The sequence below is a fragment of the Camelina sativa genome, chromosome 9 (genome assembly GCF_030686135.1).
Source record: "Camelina sativa cultivar CO46 ecotype springtype chromosome 9, ASM3068613v1".
Taxonomy (NCBI): Eukaryota; Viridiplantae; Streptophyta; class Magnoliopsida; order Brassicales; family Brassicaceae; genus Camelina; species Camelina sativa.
This window is the reverse complement of record NC_141888.1, coordinates 31,017,599-31,044,384: the sequence shown is the minus strand read 5'-3', so window position 1 is coordinate 31,044,384 and position 26,786 is coordinate 31,017,599. Positions and strand designations below refer to the sequence as shown.

General features: G+C 35.7%; 4 protein-coding genes and 1 pseudogene across 23 annotated transcripts; all 5 read left to right on the top strand.

Annotated features, from left to right (window-relative positions):
• The first annotated feature begins 2,958 nt into the window (after positions 1-2,958).
• On the top strand, positions 2,959-4,458 carry LOC104712132 (chalcone--flavanone isomerase 1-like). The gene is made up of 4 exons (XM_010428960.3): positions 2,959-3,278; positions 3,360-3,518; positions 3,615-3,838; positions 4,092-4,458. Exons 1-4 carry the CDS (start codon positions 3,152-3,154, stop codon positions 4,278-4,280), a joined length of 699 nt encoding a protein of 232 aa, XP_010427262.1. The 5' UTR covers positions 2,959-3,151; the 3' UTR covers positions 4,281-4,458.
• Positions 4,459-8,466: 4,008 nt separating this feature from the next.
• LOC104712128 (ABC transporter G family member 18) lies at positions 8,467-11,476 on the top strand. Its single transcript, XM_010428957.2, has 2 exons — positions 8,467-8,651; positions 8,966-11,476. Exon 2 carries the CDS (start codon positions 9,112-9,114, stop codon positions 11,236-11,238), a length of 2,127 nt encoding a protein of 708 aa, XP_010427259.1. The 5' UTR covers positions 8,467-8,651; positions 8,966-9,111; the 3' UTR covers positions 11,239-11,476.
• Positions 11,477-14,533: 3,057 nt separating this feature from the next.
• Positions 14,534-17,212, top strand: LOC104712127 (ABC transporter G family member 17). The gene is made up of 2 exons (XM_010428956.2): positions 14,534-14,732; positions 15,008-17,212. The coding sequence occupies exon 2, from the start codon at positions 15,051-15,053 to the stop codon at positions 17,037-17,039; it is 1,989 nt and encodes a 662-aa protein (XP_010427258.2). The 5' UTR covers positions 14,534-14,732; positions 15,008-15,050; the 3' UTR covers positions 17,040-17,212.
• Positions 17,213-18,777: 1,565 nt separating this feature from the next.
• Positions 18,778-21,366, top strand: LOC104712126 (ABC transporter G family member 16 pseudogene; annotated as a pseudogene). Its single transcript, XR_015565390.1, has one exon. The product of XR_015565390.1 is annotated as an ABC transporter G family member 16 pseudogene (transcript).
• A 381-nt stretch (positions 21,367-21,747) lies between these two features.
• On the top strand, positions 21,748-26,463 carry LOC104712125 (uncharacterized). 19 transcript variants are annotated; one of them, XM_010428952.3, is made up of 15 exons: positions 21,748-21,990; positions 22,348-22,442; positions 22,907-22,970; positions 23,075-23,185; positions 23,279-23,338; positions 23,628-23,735; positions 24,393-24,465; positions 24,592-24,632; positions 24,715-24,795; positions 25,024-25,059; positions 25,222-25,305; positions 25,494-25,627; positions 25,837-25,925; positions 26,010-26,158; positions 26,245-26,463. In XM_010428952.3, the coding sequence occupies exons 1-15, from the start codon at positions 21,874-21,876 to the stop codon at positions 26,425-26,427; spliced, it is 1,425 nt and encodes a 474-aa protein (XP_010427254.1). In that variant the 5' UTR covers positions 21,748-21,873; the 3' UTR covers positions 26,428-26,463. The 19 variants fall into 19 exon arrangements, 9 of the variants coding, with proteins under 9 accessions (XP_010427254.1, XP_010427256.1, XP_087322595.1 ...); XR_015566524.1 differs by having other exon boundaries at positions 21,757-21,990; positions 25,162-25,232; XR_015566523.1 differs by having other exon boundaries at positions 21,757-21,990; positions 25,162-25,305.
• The last annotated feature ends 323 nt before the right edge of the window (positions 26,464-26,786 follow it).

Below are 26,786 nucleotides of genomic sequence, written 5' to 3'. Positions count from 1 at the left end.
AAAATTCTGTAAGTTTAAAAAATGTTAATGAGTGAAATGTTGAATCCCGATAGGTTATTTAAAATCCTATGTGGACGCTATAAGAAGCTTATAGCTCCAAATTTTATTTGATATATTTTTATGAAAATTATATATGATTGATGACGGTAATAAAATATTATGTTATAAAAAAAAATTAGTATTATTATTTTCATTGTCAAAATTTGTGGTAATTTTCATTGTTACTTTTACCATCTAGTTCTTCGTTATATTCTTTTTCTTCTTCTTCTTCGTCAACTTTTTCACATTCTTCCACTAAAAAACCTTTTTTTCGACTACCACACAACTTGTTAACCCATCAAACTCGAAGAACAAAATTATTTCTTTTCTCATAAAATTTGTGAAATTAATAAAGAGCAGCATAGTCAACACATGCATCCAATTATTGATAATTTTATCCATATAATTATTTTGTTTTAGATCCACACGTTTAGAATCTTCTCCAACCAAAATTCTTACTTGGTTTATAATATTTTAAAAACATAATAAAATATACTAATAATAATTTATTTAATATGAATCATATGATATATAAAAATATGAGTACACTATAAGAACATATTAATTATAAATAAATAATATCAATTATGTTATATCATCAAATAATATCAACTGTATCATATTCTCAAACAACCATAGCCGTATATAACCGTAACCGCTTGAACCGGAATCATATTTAAATGTAACCGTTTAACCGTTTATTAAATGGCTATGGTTAAGGTTAAAAAAATTTCTAACCATAACCAATGTGTGTTTCTCGTCCATCTTTCTTCTTTAAACCCCAAAACTTGACTCAAACATCAAATCAAGGTCTTGCGAGGTCAATTCTTCTTGCTTAGACCCAAAAATAAAAAATTAATGAAAGAATATCAACTCATCTATAAAATCATACACAAAAATATGTTTTATAGCTCATAAGAAATAAAAAGCACAAACGTAGATAAATAAGATCATTTATGTTTTACATCAATATTTATAGTATTTTAAAATTTTAAAAGGTTTCGAAATATAAAATTTGAACCTTTTAAAAAGTTTCAATATTTATAATATTTTAAACTTTTAAAATTATAATATTTAAAAACTTTTTAAAAGCTAAGAACTTTTAAAAGCTCCTATATTTATAATATTTAAACTTTTAAAATTTTTAAAAATTATCATATTTTTTTTGAAACTTTTTAAAGTTTTAGTTTGATCAAATAAAAAACCAGATGAAACCGAATAAAAATTTTAAACTTGGACGCTTGATAAATCAAGCTTTCCTGCTCATTCGTTGTTGGAAGCATATTAATCTTATTTATACTTGGTTCTAAACCATTGTCTTAAACTTTTCTTGACGATGTGGGATATTGTGCATAGTTCTTTTATTTCCATAAATATAAAATTTTTCCTTTTTCTAAAAATATCTAGAAGTTTAAAAATGTTAATGAATGACATGTCAAATCATAATAGGTTGTCTAAAATAAACCTTAATATAGAAAATTCTGGAAATTGTATAAAATGTTAATAAGTGATATGTCAAATCCCGATAGGTTGTTTAAAATCCTATGTGGACGGCTTGAGGAGCTTATAGCTTCTACTTTTATTTAGTATAGATAAAATAATTATAATATTTTTTTTGTCAACCATTGGGCCACAACTGGCCGGCCCATTAGCCAAATTCCTACATTCGTAGGAGCCGAGACTTGATTCCGGGTGTGATGGTGTCTTCTACAATGGACTTAGCTCCTGCCACTGCACTAAGGTCACTTCACATAATTATTATATTTTAAACTTTTAAATTTTTTAAATTTGGACGCCTAATAAATCAAGGTTCCTGCTCATTCGTAATTGGAAGCATATTAGTCTTATTTATAATGTTTCTCAGCCATTGTCTAAAAAAATTCAGGCCGATGTAGACGTTGTACACACTTATTTATAAGTATTTTAATATATAAATTTTTTATAATTTAAAAATTTTAAATATTGAGATGTTTGATCCTGATTGATTATTAAAAAATCTGAATATACAAAATTCTGAAAATTTTTAAAAATGTTAATTAGTGACATGTCAAATCCCGATAGGTTGTTTTAAATCTCATGTGGACGCCTTAAGAACCTTATAGCTTCTACTTTTATTTAGTAAGATGGTTGGATATGGGTTCTGTCCCCAACATTAATAAGGCCCGAACAGAATACCCAGAAGTTTAGCAGGTCTACAAGACCTTAATTTGGCCCAACAAGTACAGGGGTAAAATCATAATTTGCAGAAGAGACAGAAGAAATTTAAAATCAATGTCTCATTATAAAGAAGAGAGGTCACTATCGAGCACGATATCCGAAAAAGATGATTAAAGAGAGCATTCAAGAGCTAAACCGCAAGTCCAAGTCGTATTAGTCGCATTTAGCATTTGTGTGTTGTCTCTTTCATCTCATACGAAAAGTCTTTGGAGCGACAGAAGTATAACGTCGCACACCTCAAACTCTCTGTAAACACTTGCTTTGTTTCAGTGTTAATTAAAGGACCAGCTCTATTTTTACCCCCAAATTCTTGTATTATCTATATTGTTGCGATTTAGCATCAACAAATATCTCTATATTTTAAAAATTCATATAGAAATTTCAATAAATATAAACTAGCTTAAAATTTATCATGTTCCATTTATCTTTAACAACATAAATCATTTACCTATAATGATATACCAAAACTCTGAAGAAGATAAGCCTTTATGAAATTCAATAATATATTTCATATCTTAAAATTAAAATATATTAACCCAAACCAAAAACCTAAGCTGCAACGAAACTTAAAGGAATAAGAGCGTAAATAAAAAGTCTTTGTTTGGTATATAAGAGGATCCGAGTTTTAAACCACCAAGTGTCACTACATCTTCTAGTCAAATATAAAAAGAGAGACAAATCTCAAAAGTTAGTTAAGTCCACGTGCTTACACATCCAACCAAACCAAAAACCTAAGATGCAACCAAACAAAGATCGTAAACAAAAAGTCTTTGTTAGGTATAAGGGGATCCGAGGTTTAAACCACCAATTGTCACTACATCTTCCAATCAAATATAAATAGAGAGACAAATCTCATAAGTGAGTTAAGTCCAACACTCGTAATCGTAACTCAACTATGTCTTCCTCCTCCGTTGTCGTCTCTCCGTCTCCGCTCCCTACCGTCGCGGAGCTTCATGTAGATTCCGTCACGTTTGCACCGTCCGTCAGGTCACTGGCCAATCCACTCTTCCTCGGTGGCGCAGGTTCGGTTGTCGTTTCCTCTGTTTTTGTCTTCTTCTTTTCGCTGACTATGTGATCCTTTGCTAACATATAAATACGCGCAGGTGTCCGAGGCTTGGAGATCGAAGGAGAATTCATAATTTTTACCGTCGTAGGAGTATACCTAGATGCTAACGCCGTCCCATCACTCTCCCTCAAGTGGAAGGGCAAACCCGCAGAGGAGTTAACGGAATCTGTCCCGTTCTTCCGTGAAATCGTCACAGGTACTTAATTCCTTATATAACACCAGTTACTTAATTTACACGTCAAGTTAGATTATTAGACCAACTTAGTTTAACTTCTTTCAATTTGCTCTTTAGGTGCGTTTGAGAAGTTTGTTAAGGTGACTATCAAACAGCCGTTCTTTGGACAGAAATACTGGGAGAGAGTAATGGCGAATTGTGTGGCTATATGGAAATCTCTAGGGATTTATACGGACTGTGAAGCCAAAGCTGTGGAGACGTTCTTGGAGGTCTTCAAGGACGAAAACTTCCTTCCCGGTGCATCCATTCTTTTTGCTTTCTCCCCAAACGGCTCTCTTACGGTAACTTTGCTACCATAACAGTGACTTGATTTATAGTTTGATTTGGCGTTTTACATTATTGTAAGTTCAAATTAAATGCCAAATTGCAACGAGATACTCTGTTTGCATGTTTAATTAATACTTGCGTTAGTGAATGTTTTAGTATTTTAAATGTGAACAGAACACTAATGTAGAAGTAGCGTTTGAAATAATAGTAGTTATAACGTGTAGCTTTGGAATATTTTATTATGGATTTGTTGTGAATTTTTTGCAGGTTGCGTTTTCTAAAGATGATAGCATTCCTGAAACCGGGAAAGCTGTGATCCAGAACAAATTGTTGGCGGAGGATGTTCTTGAGCTTTTCATCGCAAAGAAATGTGCTTGTCGAGGGGCTAGGTTGAGTGTTGCCGAGAGATTAGCTCAGCTGATGAACGAGAACAAGGTCGAAGAGGAAGAGAACTGATAATCCATAGGATTAAAATAACTTAGTATTTGGGCCTTTGAGTTCCATAGGTTCTCTGGAGTACGTATTTGGTGTTTTATGTTTTTCTATGTCGAATCCTTTAAATAACTTAGTTCCTTTTGAATGTTTTCAACTATTTTTAAGAATAATACAAGAGTATCATGGAATAGGATGAAAATTGTGTTATCACTAGCTGGTCTTAATTCTAGAGATTACACTAAACGAAACCAAGTGATCAAAAAATTATAGGAAACAAAATTTGAATTTTGGTCAACAAAGAATCAAATCTGAAACTTGTTGCATGTTCATTATTAAAGGATGATGACTCATGGCAACTGTGGTTCGATAACTTGGAGAATCTGGTTATGTGTTGCGTTTGGCATTGGTTTTGAACTTTTCGGTTACATATTATTGAAGTGTTTGATTCTGTTGAATAAGAGAAAATTCAGAAGGGTGAAAAATTTGGTCATAAACATCAACGTTTCAAGCTCAAATCAAAGAAGCAAACAAAACACATATATGAAAATTTGGTCTTACACAAGTAAGGTCGTTTTGATGGGTCAGAGATGTTCAGCCCTGTATGTTAGGTTTTGAGTTAAGCTTTAGATCCGCATGCATGTCCGTGATCACCTAAAAATATGTAAGACTGGGCCGACATGCTTTTTTTTGGACCACCATAGTAATATCCGTAAGAATGAACGTGGAGTTCCACAATCTCATCAATGTTCATTTGTGTCCTGCAATTGCATTCATGTCTAACATAACATTTAGATGCAACATCCAGATTCGGCATTTAAATGTTGTTCACTTATTAAATTAGGTTTTGTATATGGTATTGTATTTGGATACAGTTTTGTCCGTTTGTTAATTTGAAGAAACATATGAATGTAAAATTTTACTTATCCTAGAACAAGTAACAAGAAAATGTTATGTTGTGTTTTAATTAATAACCAACGTAATTTGTTTTAATTAAATTAAAATTTTACAAAATAATTTTATGCTTAAATTAAAATCCGTATCATAATAATTACCTATAAGATTTGAGATTTTTTATTCCCAAAATATAAATTCACGATCTATGTGCTAAAAATGGATGGTCACAAATGTTGTATAAAACAGTTTAGCTTTAAAACGAGATTTCGTAGATTTTAAAACTAGATTCGACACTTTTAATATTAAAAATTTTAAATGTGAGTCTATAGATTTAGTGTCAACATACGACTCTATAATTTTGACGCCATATCATGATTTCATAAAAAGCATCAAAATAAAAGTTTACAACTATCGTACTTGAACAAGATTTTGTAAATTTGATTTTCAAACACGATTTCATTATGTTTATGCTAGATCACAATTCTTAATCATTTATATTAACACAAAATATTGTGATTTTGGCGTTGAGAGGTGACTTCGCATAAATAACCATATTTTTTAAACACGCTCTTAAGTCTTAACCAACCACGCTCTTAAACATATTACTTTTAAGACAATATTTGAATAGAATCACGAGTTTATCGTTTACATAAGCGTTGTTTTAAGCAATACTTGGTTGTTAACGTAACAATGGAGTGGTAGGTCAGATTTTTAAATGCCAAAACCAATTTGCATTTTAATTTCGTCCAACCAAGCGTTATCACTAGGAGGAAGCACGTGCTTCACGATTTTGATAACCTTAGAATAGATGTCGACTGGTGTTGGTAATTTCCTAAGTTTTGTACGTATATACGGGAATTTGGCAAGAATAACCAACAAAAAAAATTACTAATTAATAAGTGAGTAACCTGATCTAACCATCTTACTATTATATATTTTGTATTATGTATAATAATCTGTATTCTTGTTGCATAATTAACAGTTGTTATTGTTTTCTCTTCTCTTTTCCTCACGTGGACTTTTTCACTTTCTCCTTTGTATATATATATTTTATTTTTCTCTTATTTCCTCCTTTGAGCTAAATGGCCCTATATACAATAAATTATACTATTTAAAACAAAACAGAAAATATTATATGCAAACTTTGTTACTCTTCTCGTAGAATACTGTCAGAGTGTCAGTCGTTATTTTTCTTCATGATAAAAAGGGATTATATACTCTCCTTTCATTCCCTATAACACTTTTCTACAATTTATTTTCATCTTTTTATTATAGACTTTATAATCCAAACTATAGTCCACCAATTAGTCCCATACCCGAAGAACCGATGTGCATATCTATCAGTCTATGTCTATGTGTGGCTTTTAATATTTAATTTGTGAAGTCCTGCGAGCCACAAAACTTTAGCTTCTTAATTCATGGCCTCTCGTGCTCCACACCAATCATTTCTCCGCATTTATTATCTTTCCTTCTAAAAAGTTTAGATACGAACCTAATTACCTGAATACAATTTAACTTCGTGGCCCCATCATACTCCATACAATTATTGTTTTGCTTTTCTCAGTTTTTTTTTCTATAAGATTGAGAGGTAAATTTAACTGCACTGGGAATGGTAACTATAACCTCTCTTGATTTATTAATTCATTTGCTTAACATCTAAAACATTTGCATTAACTTGATCATAATGTTTACAAGAACTGGTAGTATTGAAAAAAAAAGAGAAATTATATGCGCTTTATTTCTTTGGGCAAGTCTTACTCGCTAAAGAACCACTAACGAACCAACAATTATGTTCATAGCATGCTACAACGTCTTCATCTTCTTTGTTTTTCTTCGTGTCCCCCAGACCAACTCTTCCATATATGTTTGTCACTCAATCCTTGGATCATATCATATATCCATACACCGTAATTCTATAATTGTTCTTGTATCAGCTAGACTTATTGGTAGTTCCATCACATTCACCGCCAAGATATTTGCCACGCTAGTGGAAAAAGCGGCCAAATCACCAAGACACCAATATTGATGGTATTTTTGAAAGAAAAACAAAAAAAAAGGAACTCGATTCGAGAGAGACAAAAGATTATCAACATAAATAGAACTCAAACAAAAGAAAAAGACCAAAATACAATTCACATTCCACCCTAAACCAAGTGAACGGCAATCTATATATATCAAAAGAGAAACAACGGCTCAAATATCTTGCGAAGGGGACTATAATAAAGTCAATGTCAAATTGCTTATCACCATACATCGTCCATGTGAACTCCATGAATAACATCAAACATCTTTGGCCATTAATCCATATCGTCCTAATGCCGCTGCAATGACATTGACTATACCGCAATTACGTACGATTGCCATTATCTACCAACCATACCATTGTTTTCAGTACTTTCTATGTATTACTCCCTCCGTTCTAATTTAGTTGTCGTTCTAGGATTTAATTTTTGTTTCATATTAGTTGTCGTTTTAGACTTTCAATGCAGATGTTTGATGAATATTTCAATCTTATCTCTGCTGTTTTAAAGTTTGAACCAATGAAAAATTATAAAATATATTAATGAAGGGCAAAACATAAAATTTAATAGTTTTCTTAATTTGTGCGCAAAAACTTTAAACGACAGTTAAACTAGAACGGAGGAAGTACAATAGATGATGTTTTAAGATTTTTACATAAATTAAGAAAAACATTAAATGTTTAACTAGAAGTGCATTATTTATTTATAATAACATATTTTTATAATTATTAACCAATAGTAATTAATCAAACTTTTAAATTCTCATTTAATGATTCTTGAAATTTACATTTTCTTAACATTAATTAATAAAAATATACAGAAAATCAATTTTTGTGATACAAGAAAAAATCTCAAAAAATCATTCTTTATGATACAGAGGAAGTATTAGACTCACAATCAGTGGGATATAAAGAGATAATTGTTATAATTAAAATTGTATCTATATTGTTTCATTGCAGTTTAAGATATGTTATTAGTTTATATTATACTCTTGCTGTTTTATAAAAAAAAAAATATTATTTTGACACATTTCACACAAATTTTAAATAAAAAAATTAGACATCTCTATCTAATAAGTGATTAATGATTTAAATTTAATAAAACTTAGTTTGAGTTAAAAGTAAATTAAAAAGTGTAAAATTAATATTGGAAATGTGGAATGATGTTATTTATGAAACAAAAACAAATCTCTTTTTTATCAAAGGAAACAAAAAACAAATATCTAAAATAACCCTCTTTATGAAAGAGAAAGAGTATTAATTCTACTATCTAGAGCCGTGTTTTTTTTTCCTGTATTTTTGCTTATTTTGAATTTTCAAAATCCAAACTATAATAATAAATGAGCTTATTTTAGTCTCTTTATAAATACGATGAGAGAGAGAAGTGGTCACTGCTCAGACATATACAACAACAAAAATCTGAACTAGAGAGTTTTTTTTTGGCTCCATGAAAGAAGAAGATAATTGAAGTTTAACAAGTAAGTTCAATATTTTCACAAGTTTAGTAAATAACAGTTATTTTTACTTTTATGATTCATGATCTTTGTACTTTAAAGTGCAATAGACTAAGAAATCATGAATCTTGTCTCACCATTATTAAACTTATCCTATACATATGTGGTTCTTGTGAGTTTTTTTTCTTCATATATATAACTTATTACTAACTTTACATAGGATTTTAAGCAATTATAGTATGTACTTCTCTCAAGAATACTGAATGTGCTATGATTTCGTAAGCATATTATATATATTTTATTAAGATTTTTTTTTTTTTTTTTTGTGTTTTCTCAAGGTTGGCCAGACACTGTATGTAGTATGATACTTCATTGTTAGCTTCATCTTCAAGAATACACACCGTTAAACTGCCGTCAACCCAATCGAGTATATCGTTAACTTCCTTCAACTAAAAAGAGTACGCCGTTCACTTACTCGTTAAAGATGCCACGTGTTTCGGCGGAAATTTCAGATATGTCTCTCGCCGGCGGTAACGAGTCACCGACACTTGGCGAACTACTGAAAGATTTCACCGATAGTGGCCGGAAAAAACATTCAGGCGAAGATGCTCCGAGTCATCACATATTGGATCTCGCTCCAACGTCTGAAACACGACCTGTGCCGTTTCTCCTAGCCTTCAACAATCTCAATTACAATGTCGTACTTCGCCGGCGGTTTGGTTTCTCGCAGCAAAAGACGGCTTCAACGAAGACTCTGCTTGATGATGTTTCAGGCGAGGCTTGTGACGGAGAAATCCTCGCCGTTCTTGGTGGAAGCGGAGCCGGAAAATCCACTTTGATCGACGCATTAGCCGGACGAGTGGCGGAAGATAGCTTGAAAGGCACGGTAACTCTAAACGGAGAAAAAGTTTTGCAATCTCGTCTGTTGAAAGTCATATCGGCGTATGTGATGCAAGACGATCTTCTCTTTCCGATGCTCACCGTTAAAGAAACCCTAATGTTCGCTTCAGAGTTCCGTCTCCCGAGAAGTTTGTCTAAGTCTAAGAAGATGGAGCGTGTTGAAACCCTAATTGATCAATTAGGGCTTAGAAACGCGACGAACACGGTAATCGGAGATGAAGGACACCGTGGAGTCTCTGGAGGAGAGAGACGGCGCGTTTCGATCGGAATCGATATTATTCACGATCCGATCCTCCTCTTCCTCGACGAACCTACATCAGGGTTAGATTCAACCAACGCGTTTATGGTGGTGCAGGTTTTGAAACGAATCGCTCAGAGTGGCAGTATCGTTATTATGTCGATTCATCAACCTAGTGCTCGTATCGTTGATTTGCTTGATCGGCTTATCATCTTATCTCGTGGCAAGAGTGTGTTCAATGGATCTCCGACTAGTCTTCCTTCTTACTTCTCTGATTTTGGTCGTCCTGTTCCGGAGAAAGAGAACATCATTGAGTTCGCACTTGATGTAGTTCGAGAGCTCGAAGGATCCTCTGAAGGAAACAGAGGATTAGTAGAGTTCAACGAAAAGTGGCAACAGAACCAATCTGCTCGAGCCACGCCACAAAATGGCTTATCTCTAAAAGAAGCAATTACTGCAAGTGTTTCTAGAGGCAAACTAGTCTCAGGCTCATCTGGAGCCAGTCCTATTTCGATGGAAAGAGTATCTTCATACGTAAACCCTCCATTGACCGAAACGTTTATCTTAGCCAAACGTTACATGAGAAACTGGATCCGCACGCCTGAGCTCATAGCAACGCGGATCGCTACTGTCATGGTGACTGGTCTTCTTTTAGCTACTATATATTGGAGGCTTGACAACACTCCAAGAGGTGCACAAGAGAGAATGGGCTTTTTTGCATTCGGCATGTCCACCATGTTTTACTGTTGTGCCGACAACATCCCTGTCTTTATCCAAGAACGATACATCTTCTTGAGAGAGACAACGCACAACGCATACAGGACATCTTCATATGTCATATCCCACGCCCTCGTGGCTCTGCCTCAGCTACTCGCTCTATCCATTGCATTTGCTGCAACCACATTTTGGACCGTTGGTTTGACCGGTGGGTTGGAGAATTTCTTCTTCTACTGCCTCATAATATACGCAGGCTTTTGGTCAGGATCTTCTTTTGTTACTTTCATATCCGGTATTGTTCCCAATGTCATGATAAGTTACATGGTCACTATTGCCTATCTTTCCTACTGTCTACTGCTGGGTGGGTTCTTCATCAACCGAGATCGAATACCGTTTTACTGGATATGGTTTCATTACATTTCTTTGCTGAAGTATCCCTACGAGGCTGTCCTAATCAATGAGTTTGATGACCCGTCTCGGTGTTTTGTTAAGGGAGTCCAAGTTTTCGATGGTACGCTTTTGGCGGAAGTTCCCCATGCGATGAAGGTTAAGCTCCTGGATACACTGAGTGGCTCTTTAGGAACCAAGATAACGGAGTCCACATGCTTGAGAACAGGGACTGACTTACTTATGCAACAAGGTATAACTCAACTGAGCAAGTGGGACTGCTTGTGGATTACATTTGCTTGGGGTCTCTTCTTTAGGATCTTGTTTTACTTCTCTTTGCTATTTGGGAGCAAGAATAAGAGGACGTAATTTGGTCAAAAAAAAAGAAAGAATAAGAGGACGTGAAGGGTAGTCCACAAGCACAGAAACATATACACCAAACGCATTTATACTATATACTTTTAAAGTGAAGCTTGAAACTTCTAAAGTATCTGCTTCTGGTTGTTGTAGTTTAATTGTAACATTTATAGTTTATATGTGTATCAAAGTTGTAAAATAAACGTACTGTATATTGTTTCTTAAAATCCATTGTATTATAATTATACAATTACTTGAGTATACGATAATTTTAAAGGACTTCAACACATGATTCAGTTGAAGTTACTTAATGATATAATAAAATTTCAACACATATAAGTAGAAACTTACTAGATAAAAAGCAGAAATCTGAGGACTGAGGTGTTGTTTGAAAATGTGATGGTAGTTGAATGTAGGTTTCAAATAGATAGATATTAATTCATTCTCAAAACTCAGTGGGCATTTTTAGTCTCATCATAATTATATATGAACTTTAACGTCTCCAGATCTAACGATACTAACTCTAATAGAAAATGGCTTGGAAATTATGCATTCAACATTAAATAGGTTGGCAAAAAAAAAAGTACTATTCAACATTTAGTATCGTTGTTAAAATACATAATCAAGTGTGACTCAAAATATCTGGTGAAATACGACATTTATATCAAAAGATTCATAACTTCCAAGTTGTTTGGTAAGTAAATTAAATACTTTTTTGGGTAGTGTATAGACTATTCAATGACAAAATAAAATAAAATAAAATAAAATAAAGCATATCAGAACGAAAACAAATCCGAACCACTTGTATACCCATCCAATAGTTACAACAGGCTTATGGTATAGCAGAAACCATTAGAGAAGGCAATTGAATGAGCTTATAATTAAGCAGTCTTACTTTAAAGGGTTTTTGTTGGCGAATGTATATGTTTCATGGTGTTTTAAGTATTTTAATTGTTGTTTGCTGAGTGTGTAATCCCAGATAATTAAACACGGCTGTGACACAAGAAGTCAAGAAGTGAAGAGGCTGGAAATGCAACTCATCTGGAGGTTGTTGAAGTATGTACACCGACTTAGTTTTGTTGGTACTCTATTTAAGATCATCAACCTACCAAGAAGTCTTGAAGATGGGCTTAAAAAACGGGCCTAGTGCATCATGCATGGTTTCCGTAACAATAAGTAAGATATAGAAGACAGTAATTTAAAGTCGTTTTCGTCTCCAAGGAGCTTCTCAGGGATTCATCTTGTTTTTGTAAGAGAGAGTTAATTTTTGAGTGCATACTAGTAAAATCATCTTGATTCCTTTAGAGGGTGGATGTTTGCGAGGAAAGATTCTCGCTCTCGCACAGGTTGATAAAGATCGAAGTCGTAAAATCGCAGGTGTCGTTTACCTTACTTACACGTTGTTTGAAATGTGAATCTTTGGATTGATGGCGCAGGATTTTTTGGCCGTCACAATCCTTACCGACATGCAATCAGTATGGCGCATGGCAATATGGCATGCACGTGAGTGATAGTAAAGTTTAATGGTCCTGATCGATCGTATATAAATTTTACAGAATTGAATGTATTCGCTAAACTACAAGTTATTTCCTTTTCGGGTGGAAAATATAATTCCTTTTTTGGGGTAGAGAACAAACATCGCGCCATCAAATGACAAATAAAATTTCCCTACCAAAAAAAAATGACAAATAAAATTCAGACCACCTAGATACATTTTAAATTTAAGTATTTTGCAATACGAGCAATTCAGTTAGAACCACTTAACGTGTAAATTGAGAATTTCCGCACATTAGTTATCGTCTATTTTAACAAAATAAGAATCAGCGAAAATATGGTGATGTTTTAGAAGGTGTAGTGATAACTGTAACTACGATTTTAAATTAGTCGCTATTAATTAATCATCAAAGTTCTGTGAGTTTTGGTTACATGTCTCATATTTATGAATTAGTTTATTAATGTCTATAGTTGTGTTATCTCATCTATTATATATTAATAGAGAAGCACTCTTGAAAAAATGCTGATGTGTCGTTGCCAGAAATCTTCAAGCATATTTTAACAAATAAACCCTATTAATTAATCCTAATTACATCTATGTCATTACCTATGTAGACTAAATAAAAATTCATTAAATAAATTAAACTATATGTAGTTATTTAATTTGAAAAAATATTATACTTCTTTAAAAGATAACAAATTAATTTCTTTTAAAAATTTAATAATTGTTTATGTTTTATTAAAATAAATTTTATATAAATTTTTTCACCGCGTTAATATTATTATTTACTATCAAATATTTCACGGGTGAAACATATATTTATATAAAATAAATGTAAATTTGAATAAAACAAAAAAAAAGAATTATTTACATAATTTATTTTATACAAACAAATATCAAATTCCAAATAATAATTTTATTTGAATTGATTTAAGTGCGGGTTGTTACCTAGTATATGTTAAACAATAACGTTAAGATTTCATTACATAGTGGTGGATGGGACAACAAGACGATAACAGATGTGATGTAGATTATTTGGACATCAAAAGTGGAGATCATTTATTTCATAAAGAGGCTCTTGAACATGTTCCTATCTGCAATAAACCACACATATCAAGTCAAATTTATCTAAGAGAAGATTTTCAATATTTTCAAAAAAAAAACTCAAAATATATTTTCTTTGTTTACAAATAAATTATGTTTCCCTTAGCTTTCAATAATTTTTTTTTTTTGCTTTGGTTTCCTTTTATTTCATGGTTTAAAAAAACACCTTGATCACAAATTGAGTATTTTGTCAAGAGGGAGGGTATAATGTGGACATCAAAATTGGAGATCAGAGGCTATACTGAACACACATTCCTAACTGCACTAAACCACACAAATAATCAAGCAAATTCATCCAAAAGAAGCTTTTCCTTATTTGCACTCAATCGCATTAAACGCTATTCTACCATTATGTCAAATATAGTGAATCTAATTAACAAGATTATAACAGTCCTCGCTCACTCTTGAATTATGACTTATGCCGTAAAGAGAAAAAAAAAAAGAAAAAGGCAAAGAGGAGCACAATAGTGATTTGCATGTGTTCGTCATGCATGTTAGTTCAACATCAGATGCAAGTGCAACGATGGCTTATTAAGCATGTTGCAGAAGAGGACAAGAGCCATAAGAAAACAGGAACTGTGTGTGTGTGTCCACTACGCAACATACAACATGCACAACACACTTGTAATGGGTCATCCTTTCAATATACGTCACGAAACCTCTTATCAATTAAACGAGTATATATACAGTATCTTATTTCATATATATAGAATCTATAACAAAGCTTCATATACTTCTTAACTTTACTTTAGCACTTGAGTTATGGTAAAATTTCGTTCACTCAAAAAACCAAAATCACCGTTAATTATCTCCTAAGCGCGATAGATTAAGATCGTTACTACACACCAAATTGCAATAACAACTGTCCCGGACCGCAGAGGATGCTCTAAGAAAACTACGCCATTAGGTAAACTTTTTATTTTTTTTATTTTTTTTTCGCGTACTTTTTCTCTTTTCTTGTGCGTTTTTTTGGTATGCATTCACAATATGCGAGTTTTTCAAATTGCAACTCGATCTTAATCAATAGAACCACTAGAATCATTATCAATCTTCCTAAAATCTGGTATACAATATCCAAAGAAAAATGAAATTAAATACTTCTATTCATATACATTTTCTCTAGAAATGAAAGACATAATTAATACAACTGTTAAGATTTTACTAATTGTTCTCATGCTGTAGTTGAGCCGAGAGACAAGAACACACAGCTTAATCTTCCGGCGAGATGCTGAGAAGAGACGTCGTGATCGATGTTGATGTATCTGAGACACCATCTGTTCCGTTCGTCCTCGCCTTCAACGACCTCACCTATAGCGTCATTCTTCAAAAGCGTTTTGGTCTTCGTTTCGGACATAGTCCTGCTCAGATAAAGACACTGCTCAATGGTATCACGGGAGATGCTAACGAAGGAGAGATCCTAGCCGTTCTTGGTGCAAGCGGAGCTGGAAAATCAACGCTCATCGATGCATTAGCAGGACGGATCAAGGAAGGTAGCTTGAAAGGCACGGTAACTCTAAACGGAGAAGCTTTGCAATCTCGTGTTTTGAGAGTTATATCGGCTTATGTAATGCAAGAAGACCTCATGTTTCCTATGCTCACCGTCGAAGAAACCCTAATGTTCGCTGCTGAATTTAGACTTCCCCGAAGCTTAAGCAAATCAAAGAAGAGAGACAGAGTTGAAACCCTAATCGATCAGTTAGGGCTCAGAACTGTTAAAAACACTTTGATCGGAGACGAAGGCCATCGTGGCGTCTCTGGCGGAGAGAGGAGGCGTGTATCTATTGGCACCGACATCATTCACGATCCTATCGTCTTGTTTCTTGACGAACCAACCTCAGGACTAGACTCAACCAGTGCGTTCATGGTGGTGCAAGTCTTGAAAAGGATTGCACGTAGTGGAAGCATTGTAATTATGTCGATCCACCAGCCTAGTTGTCGGATTATGGAGTTTCTTGATCGTATCATCGTCTTATCTTCTGGCCAGAGTGTGTTTAGTGATTCTCCGGCTACTCTCCCTTTGTTCTTCTCAGAATTTGGTTATCCCATACCGGATAAAGAGAACAATGCAGAATTCACACTTGACCTAATCAAAGAGCTTGAAGGATCCTCTGAAGGAACAAGAGCGTTAGTCGAATTCAACAAAAATTGGCAACAGAAGAAGCTTAGAGTTCGCCAAGAACCTCACCATAACTCATCATCCTTGAGAGAAGCCATCAACGCAAGCATTTCAAGAGGCAAACTTGTCTCTACTTCACTCAGCTCCATTCCTTCTTACGTAAACCCATGGTGGATCGAGACCGTAATCTTAGCTAAACGCTACATGATAAACTGGACCAGAACTCCCGAGCTTATCGGAACACGAGTTTTCATAGTCATGATGACTGGTTTTCTCTTGGCTACGGTTTACTGGAAAGTGGATGACTCTCCTAGAGGCGTCCAAGAGCGGCTAAGCTTTTTCTCATTCGCAATGGCCACAATGTTTTACAGCTGCGCGGATGGCTTACCTGCTTTTATTCAAGAAAGATACATTTTCTTGAGAGAAACTGCGCATAACGCTTACCGAAGATCATCCTACGTTATATCTCACTCTCTTGTAACTCTTCCTCATCTCTTCGTGCTTTCCATCGGCTTTGCAGCGACCACGTTCTGGTTTGTTGGTCTAAACGGCGGTCTCTCGGGTTTCATCTACTACCTTCTGATCATCTTCGCGTCATTCTGGTCAGGGTGCTCTTTTGTTACATTTGTCTCCGGTGTGATTCCAAACGTGATGATGAGTTACATGGTCACATTTGGCTATCTCTCATACTGCCTTCTCTTTAGCGGATTCTACATCAACCGAGATCGAATCCATCTTTATTGGATATGGATACATTACATTTCTTTGCTTAAGTATCCCTACGAAGCTGTTCTGCACAACGAGTTTGATGATCCCTCCCGTTGTTTCGTGAGAGGAAACCAAATTTTTGATGATACACTAATGGAAGGAGTTTCTGAAACGACAAAGGGTAAGCTTTTGGATACAGTGAGCAGTTACTTGGGGATGGAGTTAACGGAATCAACGTGTTTAAGGACGGGCTCTGATTTGCTTAAGCAGCATGGAATTGAGCAGCTTGACAAATGGGGTTGCTTGTGGGTAACGTTAGCTTGGGGATTCTTCTTTAGGATCTTGTTTTATTTTTCGTTGTTGCTCGGAAGCAAGAATAAGAGGGTGTGAACGTCATATATATTAATGTAAATTGCCGTTGTGAAAGCAAGCTTTTTTGAATTTTGAGATATTGATGTATAATGTTGTATTACCTCTAAAAACATTGTCCGAGATGTTGAATTTGTTCAGTTAACAATGTAACTCAAAATTATAAATCTACCATAACACATTTACAACTCAAACTTAAATTATAAAGTTTTAGGCTTTTAGCTTAATTCATGACTGGTATTGTTTTTGACTTAACAATAACTATATATATCAATAATTCAAAATAAATCAAAGATACCACATGCTACCAATGTGGTAATTAACATAACGGCTTAGTGTGCGTGTGAGCTATTTGCCATCTTTCGTGGGCGGTGTAAACATAACGTATTTGACAAAATTGCACTTTTAAAAAACAAAAGTAAACAGTTGCCCGAAATGTAATTCAAAGTAGCCAGCTTTCTTGTAAGCTTTATTCGATGGTAGTATAAACTTTGAGTCTTTGACCCTTTGCTTATGGCGGCAAGGAAGGATAGGGTAGGTAGAAGTTAGTCACCTAAACCTACAAGGTCAACCGAAAAAGGAGTCAAATTTTAGGATTTGAAAATACAAGAAGCCAAGCCTGTACGTCATGAATGCTTTCATGCTACCAATACGTACTAAATAAAAGGAAGTTACCTAATCTTTTGATTTGTTTATTCTTTAATTACTTGCCGATAACCAATTAATATCTTTAGGACCCACAATTCCTTACCACCTTGATCTTTTCCCCACTCAAATTCTTCAACGGTTGATTGAACGAATCTAACGTTCGAACTTAAATATTCGTAAAGGGCCATGCATGAATTAACCTATTCGCGCTTGGTATAATACATACATTGTTGTCCCAATTGTGTCTGGAATAGACTCGCTATAAAGCACATGTTCGTGCTCTGACTGGGATCAAAGCTGAGTTGATTGGATAGAACAATGCATGGTTTTCGGAAGAGGACTCGACTCGTCAATCTTCAGGGCTGAGCCGACCGTATCTTGAGAAAACTCTTTGTACTTGTGCATAGAATTTTTTGTAATTGACGGGGGGAAAAATAATCCGTAGTTTTTTCTCTATATATCAACAGTACCCTTCACCTAGTATAGAGGGGACAATGACTAAACAAAAATATAGTGTTGAGTTTGGTAAAGAAGGTTCCACCGTTACCACCAACTAACTAATCAAGAAAAACAGAAAAATGAAGTTTGAAATTTTGTATAGTATTTCCCAACCCAAAACAAAGAATTAGAGGATTTTTAATAGCCTAGCTCACAACCGAATTCTCAAATCGAATACTACTTTGTCAAACAGTACAACTTTATTTTTATATTTTACAGAATTAGTTGAGAAAATGTGAATATATTATCTAATAAAGTACATGCATTTGCTTGCGATACAAATAATCACTATTTCACTACAAACATCTCCAAAGAATCGATTAAAAAAAAACTAATAGAACCACTAATTGACCAAACACTATTGGAAACGCAAGAAAGTTCTCTATTCTCAATTCCTATACCTCCCGGTTAGATCAACACTCTTCACCTAATTCTCCATTCAAAATAACACCTAATCGCCACGTGTACACCCATTTCACATACACACTTCAACGTATTTAGTAATTATCACCTGGAATTCTAGGTCGTATATCTCATTAATTACCTTCCCCTAACTAAAAATTACGAGAAATCCAAAACGCATTTCCATCCAAACGCAAAAATATTATTGTCAACAACACTAACCTAACAGATTTCTCATGCTCATTCAATAGTACATCGAGCCTTCGTGTTCACACACTTACAACACGTTACCTCATAAACATATATAAAGACTAAATTCACATTTCATTCCACATCAAAACTTAGAATAAAACATACAACTTTGATCATGCAAAGAGTGTTTTAATTTCCAAGTGTATATAAGCATTTTTCTCACTTTACGCTCTCTTTTACTCTTAAATGTCTCGCCTTGTAGCAGAAGACGATCATGCGTCGCCCTTTCATTCCATGGAGATCATTAGCTCATCTTTGACTTTAGGTCAACTTCTCAAGAACGTTAGCGACGTTCGAAAAGTGCAAGTCGGCGACGAGACTCCCGTTCATGAGTTCTTTGACCGAGACGGTTCATCATCACTCGACGGAGAAGATGATCATCATCACATGCGTCCTGTTCCCTTCGTTCTTTCTTTCAACAACCTCACTTACAACGTCTCTGTTCGCCGGAAGCTTGAGTTTCACGACTTGGTTCCATGGAGGAGGTCATCTTTCTCCAAGACCAAGACTCTTCTAGACAATATCTCCGGCGAGACTCGTGACGGAGAGATTCTTGCCGTTCTTGGAGCAAGCGGTTCAGGTAAATCAACTCTGATCGACGCTTTAGCGAATCGGATCGCTAAAGGTAGCTTGAAAGGCACGGTAACGCTTAACGGAGAAGCTCTTCAATCTCGGATGCTCAAAGTCATCTCAGCTTACGTAATGCAAGACGATCTTCTCTTCCCGATGCTTACTGTAGAAGAAACACTAATGTTCGCAGCTGAGTTTCGATTACCAAGAAGCTTACCTAAATCCAAGAAGAAGCTCCGAGTACAAGCCCTAATCGACCAGCTAGGTATAAGAAACGCTGCTAAAACAATCATCGGAGACGAAGGACACCGTGGAATCTCAGGTGGAGAGAGACGGCGAGTTTCGATCGGAATCGATATCATCCACGATCCGATTGTTCTCTTTCTCGACGAGCCTACTTCAGGTTTAGATTCCACAAGTGCGTTCATGGTGGTCAAAGTCTTGAAGAGGATCGCAGAGAGTGGTAGTATCGTGATCATGTCGATTCATCAGCCAAGTCACAGAGTTCTCAGTTTGCTTGATCGTCTCATCTTCTTGTCACGTGGTCACACCGTCTTCAGTGGTTCTCCGGCAAGTTTGCCGAGTTTTTTCGCCGGATTTGGTAATCCGATACCGGAAAACGAGAATCAAACAGAGTTCACGCTCGATCTCATCAGAGAACTCGAAGGATCAGCTGGAGGAACAAGAGCATTAGTTGAATTCAACAAGAAATGGCAAGAGATGAAGAAACAGAGCAATTCTCAAACCCTAACTTCGCCGGCTTCTCCAAACCCAAATTTAACCCTAAAAGAAGCGATCTCCGCCAGCATAAGCAGAGGGAAACTAGTCTCAGGCAGCGGCGCTGGCACCTCTGCAGTAAACCACGGTGGCGGAACCCTAGCCGTCCCTTCATTCGCGAATCCGTTCTGGATCGAGATCAAAACTCTCACCCAACGCTCAATCCTCAATTCCAGAAGACAGCCGGAGTTAATCGGAATGAGATTAGCCACCGTAACTGTCACCGGATTCATCTTAGCCACCGTGTTCTGGCGACTAGACAATTCACCAAAAGGAGTACAAGAGCGGCTAGGGTTCTTCGCGTTCGCGATGTCGACAATGTTCTACACTTGCGCCGATGCTCTTCCCGTGTTTCTCCAGGAACGTTACATCTTCATGAGAGAAACAGCTTACAACGCTTACCGGAGATCCTCCTACGTCCTCTCTCACGCCATTGTTACCTTCCCTTCGCTCATCTTCCTCTCCGTAGCTTTCGCGGCGACGACGTTTTGGGCTGTTGGGCTTGAAGGAGGCTTAATGGGCTTTTTGTTCTACTGCTTAATCATCTTGGCCTCGTTCTGGTCCGGAAGCTCCTTCGTGACTTTCTTATCCGGCGTCGTTCCGCATGTGATGTTAGGCTACACGATCGTTGTTGCCATTTTGGCTTACTTCTTGCTGTTCAGTGGCTTCTTCATCAACAGAGATCGAATCCCTCAGTATTGGATCTGGTTTAATTATCTTTCTCTTGTTAAGTATCCGTACGAAGCGGTTCTTCAAAATGAGTTCTCGGATCCTACAGAGTGTTTTGTGAGAGGTGTTCAGATTTTTGATAACACGCCTTTGGGAGAATTGGCGTATGGGATGAAGCTGAGGCTTTTGGATTCTGTGAGCAGATCGATCGGGATGAGGATATCGAGCTCAACGTGTTTAACGACTGGTGCTGATATTCTGAAGCAGCAAGGAGTGACGCAGCTTAGTAAATGGAATTGCTTGCTTATCACGGTAGGTTTCGGATTCCTTTTTAGGGTTTTGTTTTACTTGTGTTTGTTGCTTGGGAGCAAGAACAAGAGAAGGTGAGAGTGTGCAACAGCTTATGATACTTAAAAAACCAAAAACGTATATTGTATTTGACTATTTTTTTCCATTACTGAATTCGTTCATTGATTGTGTATGTGAATTGTATTACTTTTGACATCAATAAAAAATATCAGTCTCTTTAGGATTTGGGATTACAGAAAGCACCTATGAATCGATATAAGTAGAAGATTAGTGCAATATTTCCAGTAGATGTATTGTGGAAGATGATGTTGAGTGACTTTTGCCTCCATACAAAATAAGGCCACAAACTGCATTCACATGTCAGTAAACTATATATATTTTACTCTCTAAGTTCTAACCTTTTAATCGACATTTAAACTAACACTGCAATTATATTCGTGAAATTTCATAATGAGGATTGAGGAGACACTATAGCTATTGAGGCAAGTAATTCTCAAAGCTATTTCAATTGAAAAGTAAGGTGTCTACAAAATCAATTAAAAATAAACCGATTTAGTTCGACAAACCAAATAAGAAATTAAACCGAAACAAACCGGATCGAAGATTATTCGGTTTCTCTCAGTTTCACAATATCCAATGGTTCTGACTGACCGCTCAGGCTGCAGTCGGAGACACGGAGTCATAAAATACGAGCGGTGGTTTCTCACGCGCCAGCCAAATTCGGCCGGAGATGCTACTGTGCATTTCGACGGTGAAGCTGTTCTGGGTTCAGCCTCAGCGCAGCTTTAGCTCTTTAGCAAAGTGTTTGCGTCTCACCGGGAAACTACCTATGGAGCCCCAAACTCAGGTTTGATTTCTGAAAAATTGAGACTTTTGTGAAATGTAAGGACTAAAGGTACACAGCTTGATTATCTCGAGTGTTAAATACGTTTCCCCGTAAAGCTTTTATGATACCTGAGTGTAGTTTTAACGGTGTTCCTAGAATTGTTCTGAGTTATGTTCCTCCTCTAATGGTAGCAATTGATACCAAAGATGAAACCTTTCTGATCTTTTAGTTTCTTCTATCTTTGGTAGACCAAACAGACTGTTGAGTTCTTGATTTTTGTAAGCTGATTGATGTAAGTAGATGTTGTATAGTGCTTTTTTGCTCTCTCTCTCTCTCTGACAAAAGAGGATTTACCATCTTATCCATTTCATAATTTAGGCCTCTTTGGACAAGGACTTCTTACCCTGGTTAGAACAAATTGCTGGATCGAAGATCACTAACACGCTTACGATTGGTAAATCCACCTATGGCAGGTGGGTTGGTTGGTGATTTTTTGATAAGAGAGTTTCTTTCAAGTCCATTTTTGTAAATCGTTTTCTGTTTACCGGAAGTTATCATGGACTTTTAGACGCATTTGCTCCGTTCAATAAACCTATGTATAGTTCCCTTGCAGTCTGGTATGTTTTTCGCAGTCCAATCAATGTAATGATCAGGTTCTTTGTTGATACCTTCTGCAGCAGCTTAATCTGTAATATGACTTGTCTATATGTTTTCTTTAACATGGATCTGTCTTGTCATTAACAGTTGAAACATTGGAAAAATTTGAACCATGTCATTTTGTCGTCTGATTATATTCCAACCATTTGCGAGAAGTTTGTTTATCGAGTGATTGTTAGAATAACCAATTTCATTTCCTACCAGAGGCTGTCTCCTGGTGTGATGCTTTGTCTTTAATGTCAATTATACTAACATGTTTACTATATCAACTTTTGAGCAGGTCACTGTTTGCCTCAAAAGTTATCCATGCGGGGGACTGCATGTTGAAAGTCCCTTTTAAAGCGGTATATTACTGTCTACTGAAACGAGCTTTTCCGTTATTATATGTCTTAAGAAGCATTGAAGATTCTATACAGGCTATTTAGTGTTGCCTAACTGAAATTTTCAGCAAATAACTCCAGATGAGCTGCCCCTGGATATTAGAGTTTCATTGACCGACGAAGTTGGGAATATTGGAAAGCTTGCTGCTGTTCTAATAAGCGAGAAGAAAACGGGTCAAGTAAGCTAGCATCAACATTTTGGGCATTTAACTTTTAAAAAAGTGTCCCCTTTCATGTGAGTGTTTTGGTTTTGACTTGAGTCTCTGATTCAGAAGTCTCGATGGGTCCCTTATATCAGCCGACTTCCTCAGCCTGCAGAGATGCACAGCACGGTGAGATTTCACTCTAGTCCTTATAGCGGTCACATGTTCAAGCATTTTGTTTTGGTCACTTTTTGAATGTCGATGTGCGTTTCTTTTGGCAAAAGAGATAGAAAAATGTTTAAATAGTAATAGTTATAGTTTAAGATGCAATCCAAATAACCTGGTACGCAAAAGGCCCAAAGCTTTTTAATTTTTCCACCTGCTCTTTTCTTTTCCAATATGAGCCTTACTGTCAATTTCGTAGCCATGCTATTTTGAACAATGCAGAAACATGAAGATGGTTTCCTTATTCTCTTAGATATTTTGGGGTGAAGATGAGTTGAGCATGATTCGTTGTAGTGCAGTTCACAAGGAAACAGTAAAACAAAAAGCTCAGATTGAAAAGGAATTCTCATTTGTAGCACAGGTAAATATTGTTTTTTTAGTGATCCTGATATGTTGGTTTCTAATGAAAATTCTGATATTTCCCTGTATATCTCAGTCTTTTGAACATTTTCTTAGAATAAAGAGAGGGTCTGCTTTCTTACATCCCTATTTGACACAGTCGCTACTTTTTTGTCCCACGACTAGTAAATTATCTTTATTTGGTAATGAAAACATTGGTTGGTTGGGGTTCCTGATTGCTTAGAAGGCCTACAAGGGGACTACTTAACCGTTTAGAATAATGTATGGACCCATGAGAAAGGCACACCCATATTGACTATATAGTTATGAAACTTTTTTCTTTTTTCTGTATGGTCTCGTGGTGGTATCAGACCATTAGATTGAACCACGTTGGGTCTATCAAGGTGCTATATTATATACTGCTAACAACTTATTGACGGTGAAAACAAATATTAGACTCATTGGCATTGATTTTTGAATTAACTTCTTCAAGTTTTTAACTCCATATCATCACGAATCTTAGCATAATAGCAAGGGTACTATGATTATGTCCTATGTCAAGCTAACCAAGTACGTAGTATACATATGTGTATGTTTGGTAGATGTATTTTCATGTGTCGGGTTTTTTTTTCATCTTAGTGTATAAGAGTTCTAAAATTACCTTTTTGGTGATTCTTAGGCATATAAACAACATAGTCCCATGGTGATGGAACGCCGAGATTTGGAAAATTTTATGTACGCATATGCTTTAGGTGAGAAAGTTACTACACATGTAATCCATTTCGTTATATATCTGTTTCTGGTGTTTTCTCAACCATGTATACTCCCTCACAAGGGAGGTTTTAAATTATTGTGTTGGTCTTACTCGATCTGGCCAGTGGGATCTCGTGCATGGGAAACCTCAAAAGGCATATCTCTGGTATTGCTTTCAATATAGTTCTGCATCTTCTAGTTTACTTATGGTGATTTCTGGTACGATAGATGTTCTGACAATAGAACAGATTCCGTTTGCAGACTTCATGAACCATGATGGGCTTTCTGCATCAATCGTTATTAGCGATGAAGAGAAGCAACTATCAGAGGTTTATTTCCATTCCTGTTAGTTAATATTATGCATTCTCTTCGTCTAGAGTTTTGCACACATCTACTTGGTATTCTATGATAGAGTGAATCGACATTAGTTATGTGGTACATCGACATAGTAAAGATGCATGGTTATTGATGCCATGCTACTTTCTCTTGACTCTAAAGACTTGCAACACAAACTGAAAACAAGCCAGTACATTGATTTCAAGTTTTCATTTTTGCAGGTCACTGCAGATCGTAACTACAGTCCTGGTGATGAGGTAAACATTATAGCACGATTAGATTCACTTCTCATAAGGTGAATTCTATTTTTATTTATTTTAATAGTCGCTAACTTCTATAAGAATGTTTTTTTGGTTGAGGTCAATGCCAGTGACTGGTTACCTCATGGACTTTAAAGCTGACCAAACATCTATGTGTAGGTGTTCATTAAGTACGGTGAATTCTCAAATGCTACACTCATATTAGATTTTGGATTTACCCTTTCTTACAACATTTATGACGAGGTTTGTGTTCTTTATCATCACCGTAGTCGTAACAACATTGATCTGTAGATGTTGGATTGGATACCACACACCAGCCTTGAACTTTATTGTCATTTGATTGACTGAATGTGATGTTGAAACTTCACACTATGTCATTATCTTAAGATTAGTATCAAGATTCAACCTGATACTACTGTGGTGACTTATAGGTTCAAATCCAAATGGTTGTGCCGAATGATGATCCTCTTCGCATCATGAAGCTGGGACTTCTCCGGACACATCACACTCGAACTGTCAAAGATATCAACATCTTTCACTCTTCTTGTGATACTTTCACAATCAAGTACGTGTGAAAATTGAGTTTTAGAATGTCACCAAGCCAATAGAATTTCTAACTGCTTACACATAGAATGGAAACATGGGAGAAGGGTGTAGTAAGAAAGAGTGATGTGATCAAAGATTCGAAACAATGAACTTTAATTCTTTATAATTGGTATTGAGTAGCAGAGCTTTTTACATGTGTATCTAATCGTAGTTTTGGTGATCTCTCAGGGAAGTGAAATCTGCTATAGGGAAAGGGAAAGGAATTCCACAGTCTCTCCGTGCATTTGCTCGTGTTCTCTGTTGTACCATTCCTCAAGGTGCTCAATAAAGTTAGTTAGTCAATCTCTTTTATCATTCTTCGAGGCTAATGCTGAACGTATTAACAGTATAATGATTATCAGAGCTGAATGATTTGTCAAAAGAAGCTGCACAAAATGATGGCCGACTAGCTCGGCTTCCTTTAAAGGACAGGAGCAGAGAGTTGGAGGCACATAAGATCCTCTTGTCTCATATCAACAGATTAATTGAGGATCATAGTGCTTGCATCAAGGTACTATAAAACACTTTGCTAAACTAATTGCCACTCAGTGACCGACAATGGAGATTTTGAAAAAGGTTTATTGGGTGCCTTTGCAGGAAATGGAAGAATATAAATGCTACGTTGTATCACAAAGACTTGTTGTTAGAAGGCAGATGGCAAGAGACCTCCTATCTGGTGAGCTTCGTGTTCTGAGATCTGCAGCTGAATGGCTCAGTCATTACTGCACAACCTTGTTTTCAGAGCACAGTCTCTACAATAGTAATATACAAATGAATTGAGATATTGGAGTGAATAAAAAGATTAGTGTTACTCCATTCCTTAATCCGGATTTGTAAATTATACCACGTTCCATAACCAAAGGTCGAAAGCCAACAAACGGAAGAGAAATGATGAACATGTTGAATCAGGATGGTTAGACACCACAAATGCTCAAGTGAGATACTGGTAGTAGAATCGGTTGACGGTGGTTTGTGAAATGGTCGTTTGACAATAAATTTTACTTTCAACTCATATTTCCATCTTTTACGTTGAACATTTTTTTGCTTCTCTGAACCAACAATAACTGGTTTATTCTACTAGTAGTTTATTCATACAGAAACAACTGTAGTAGATAAGAAGTACAATTAGCAGAAGAAAA

Excerpts from the sequence above, each read along its gene's own strand:
- LOC104712132 (XM_010428960.3), top strand. The coding sequence starts at position 3,152 with ATGTCTTCCTCCTCCGTTGTCGTCTCTCCGTCTCCGCTCCCTACCGTC. Across the intron at positions 3,279-3,359 it reads ACTCTTCCTCGGTGGCGCAG|GTGTCCGAGGCTTGGAGATC; the intron begins GTTCGGTTGTCG and ends AAATACGCGCAG. Across the intron at positions 3,839-4,091 it reads CCCCAAACGGCTCTCTTACG|GTTGCGTTTTCTAAAGATGA; the intron begins GTAACTTTGCTA and ends AATTTTTTGCAG.
- LOC104712128 (XM_010428957.2), top strand. The coding sequence starts at position 9,112 with ATGCCACGTGTTTCGGCGGAAATTTCAGATATGTCTCTCGCCGGCGGT.
- LOC104712127 (XM_010428956.2), top strand. The coding sequence starts at position 15,051 with ATGCTGAGAAGAGACGTCGTGATCGATGTTGATGTATCTGAGACACCA.
- LOC104712125 (XM_010428952.3), top strand. The coding sequence starts at position 21,874 with ATGCTACTGTGCATTTCGACGGTGAAGCTGTTCTGGGTTCAGCCTCAG. Across the intron at positions 22,443-22,906 it reads GGTAAATCCACCTATGGCAG|GTCACTGTTTGCCTCAAAAG; the intron begins GTGGGTTGGTTG and ends ACTTTTGAGCAG. Across the intron at positions 23,736-24,392 it reads AATTCTCATTTGTAGCACAG|GCATATAAACAACATAGTCC; the intron begins GTAAATATTGTT and ends GGTGATTCTTAG.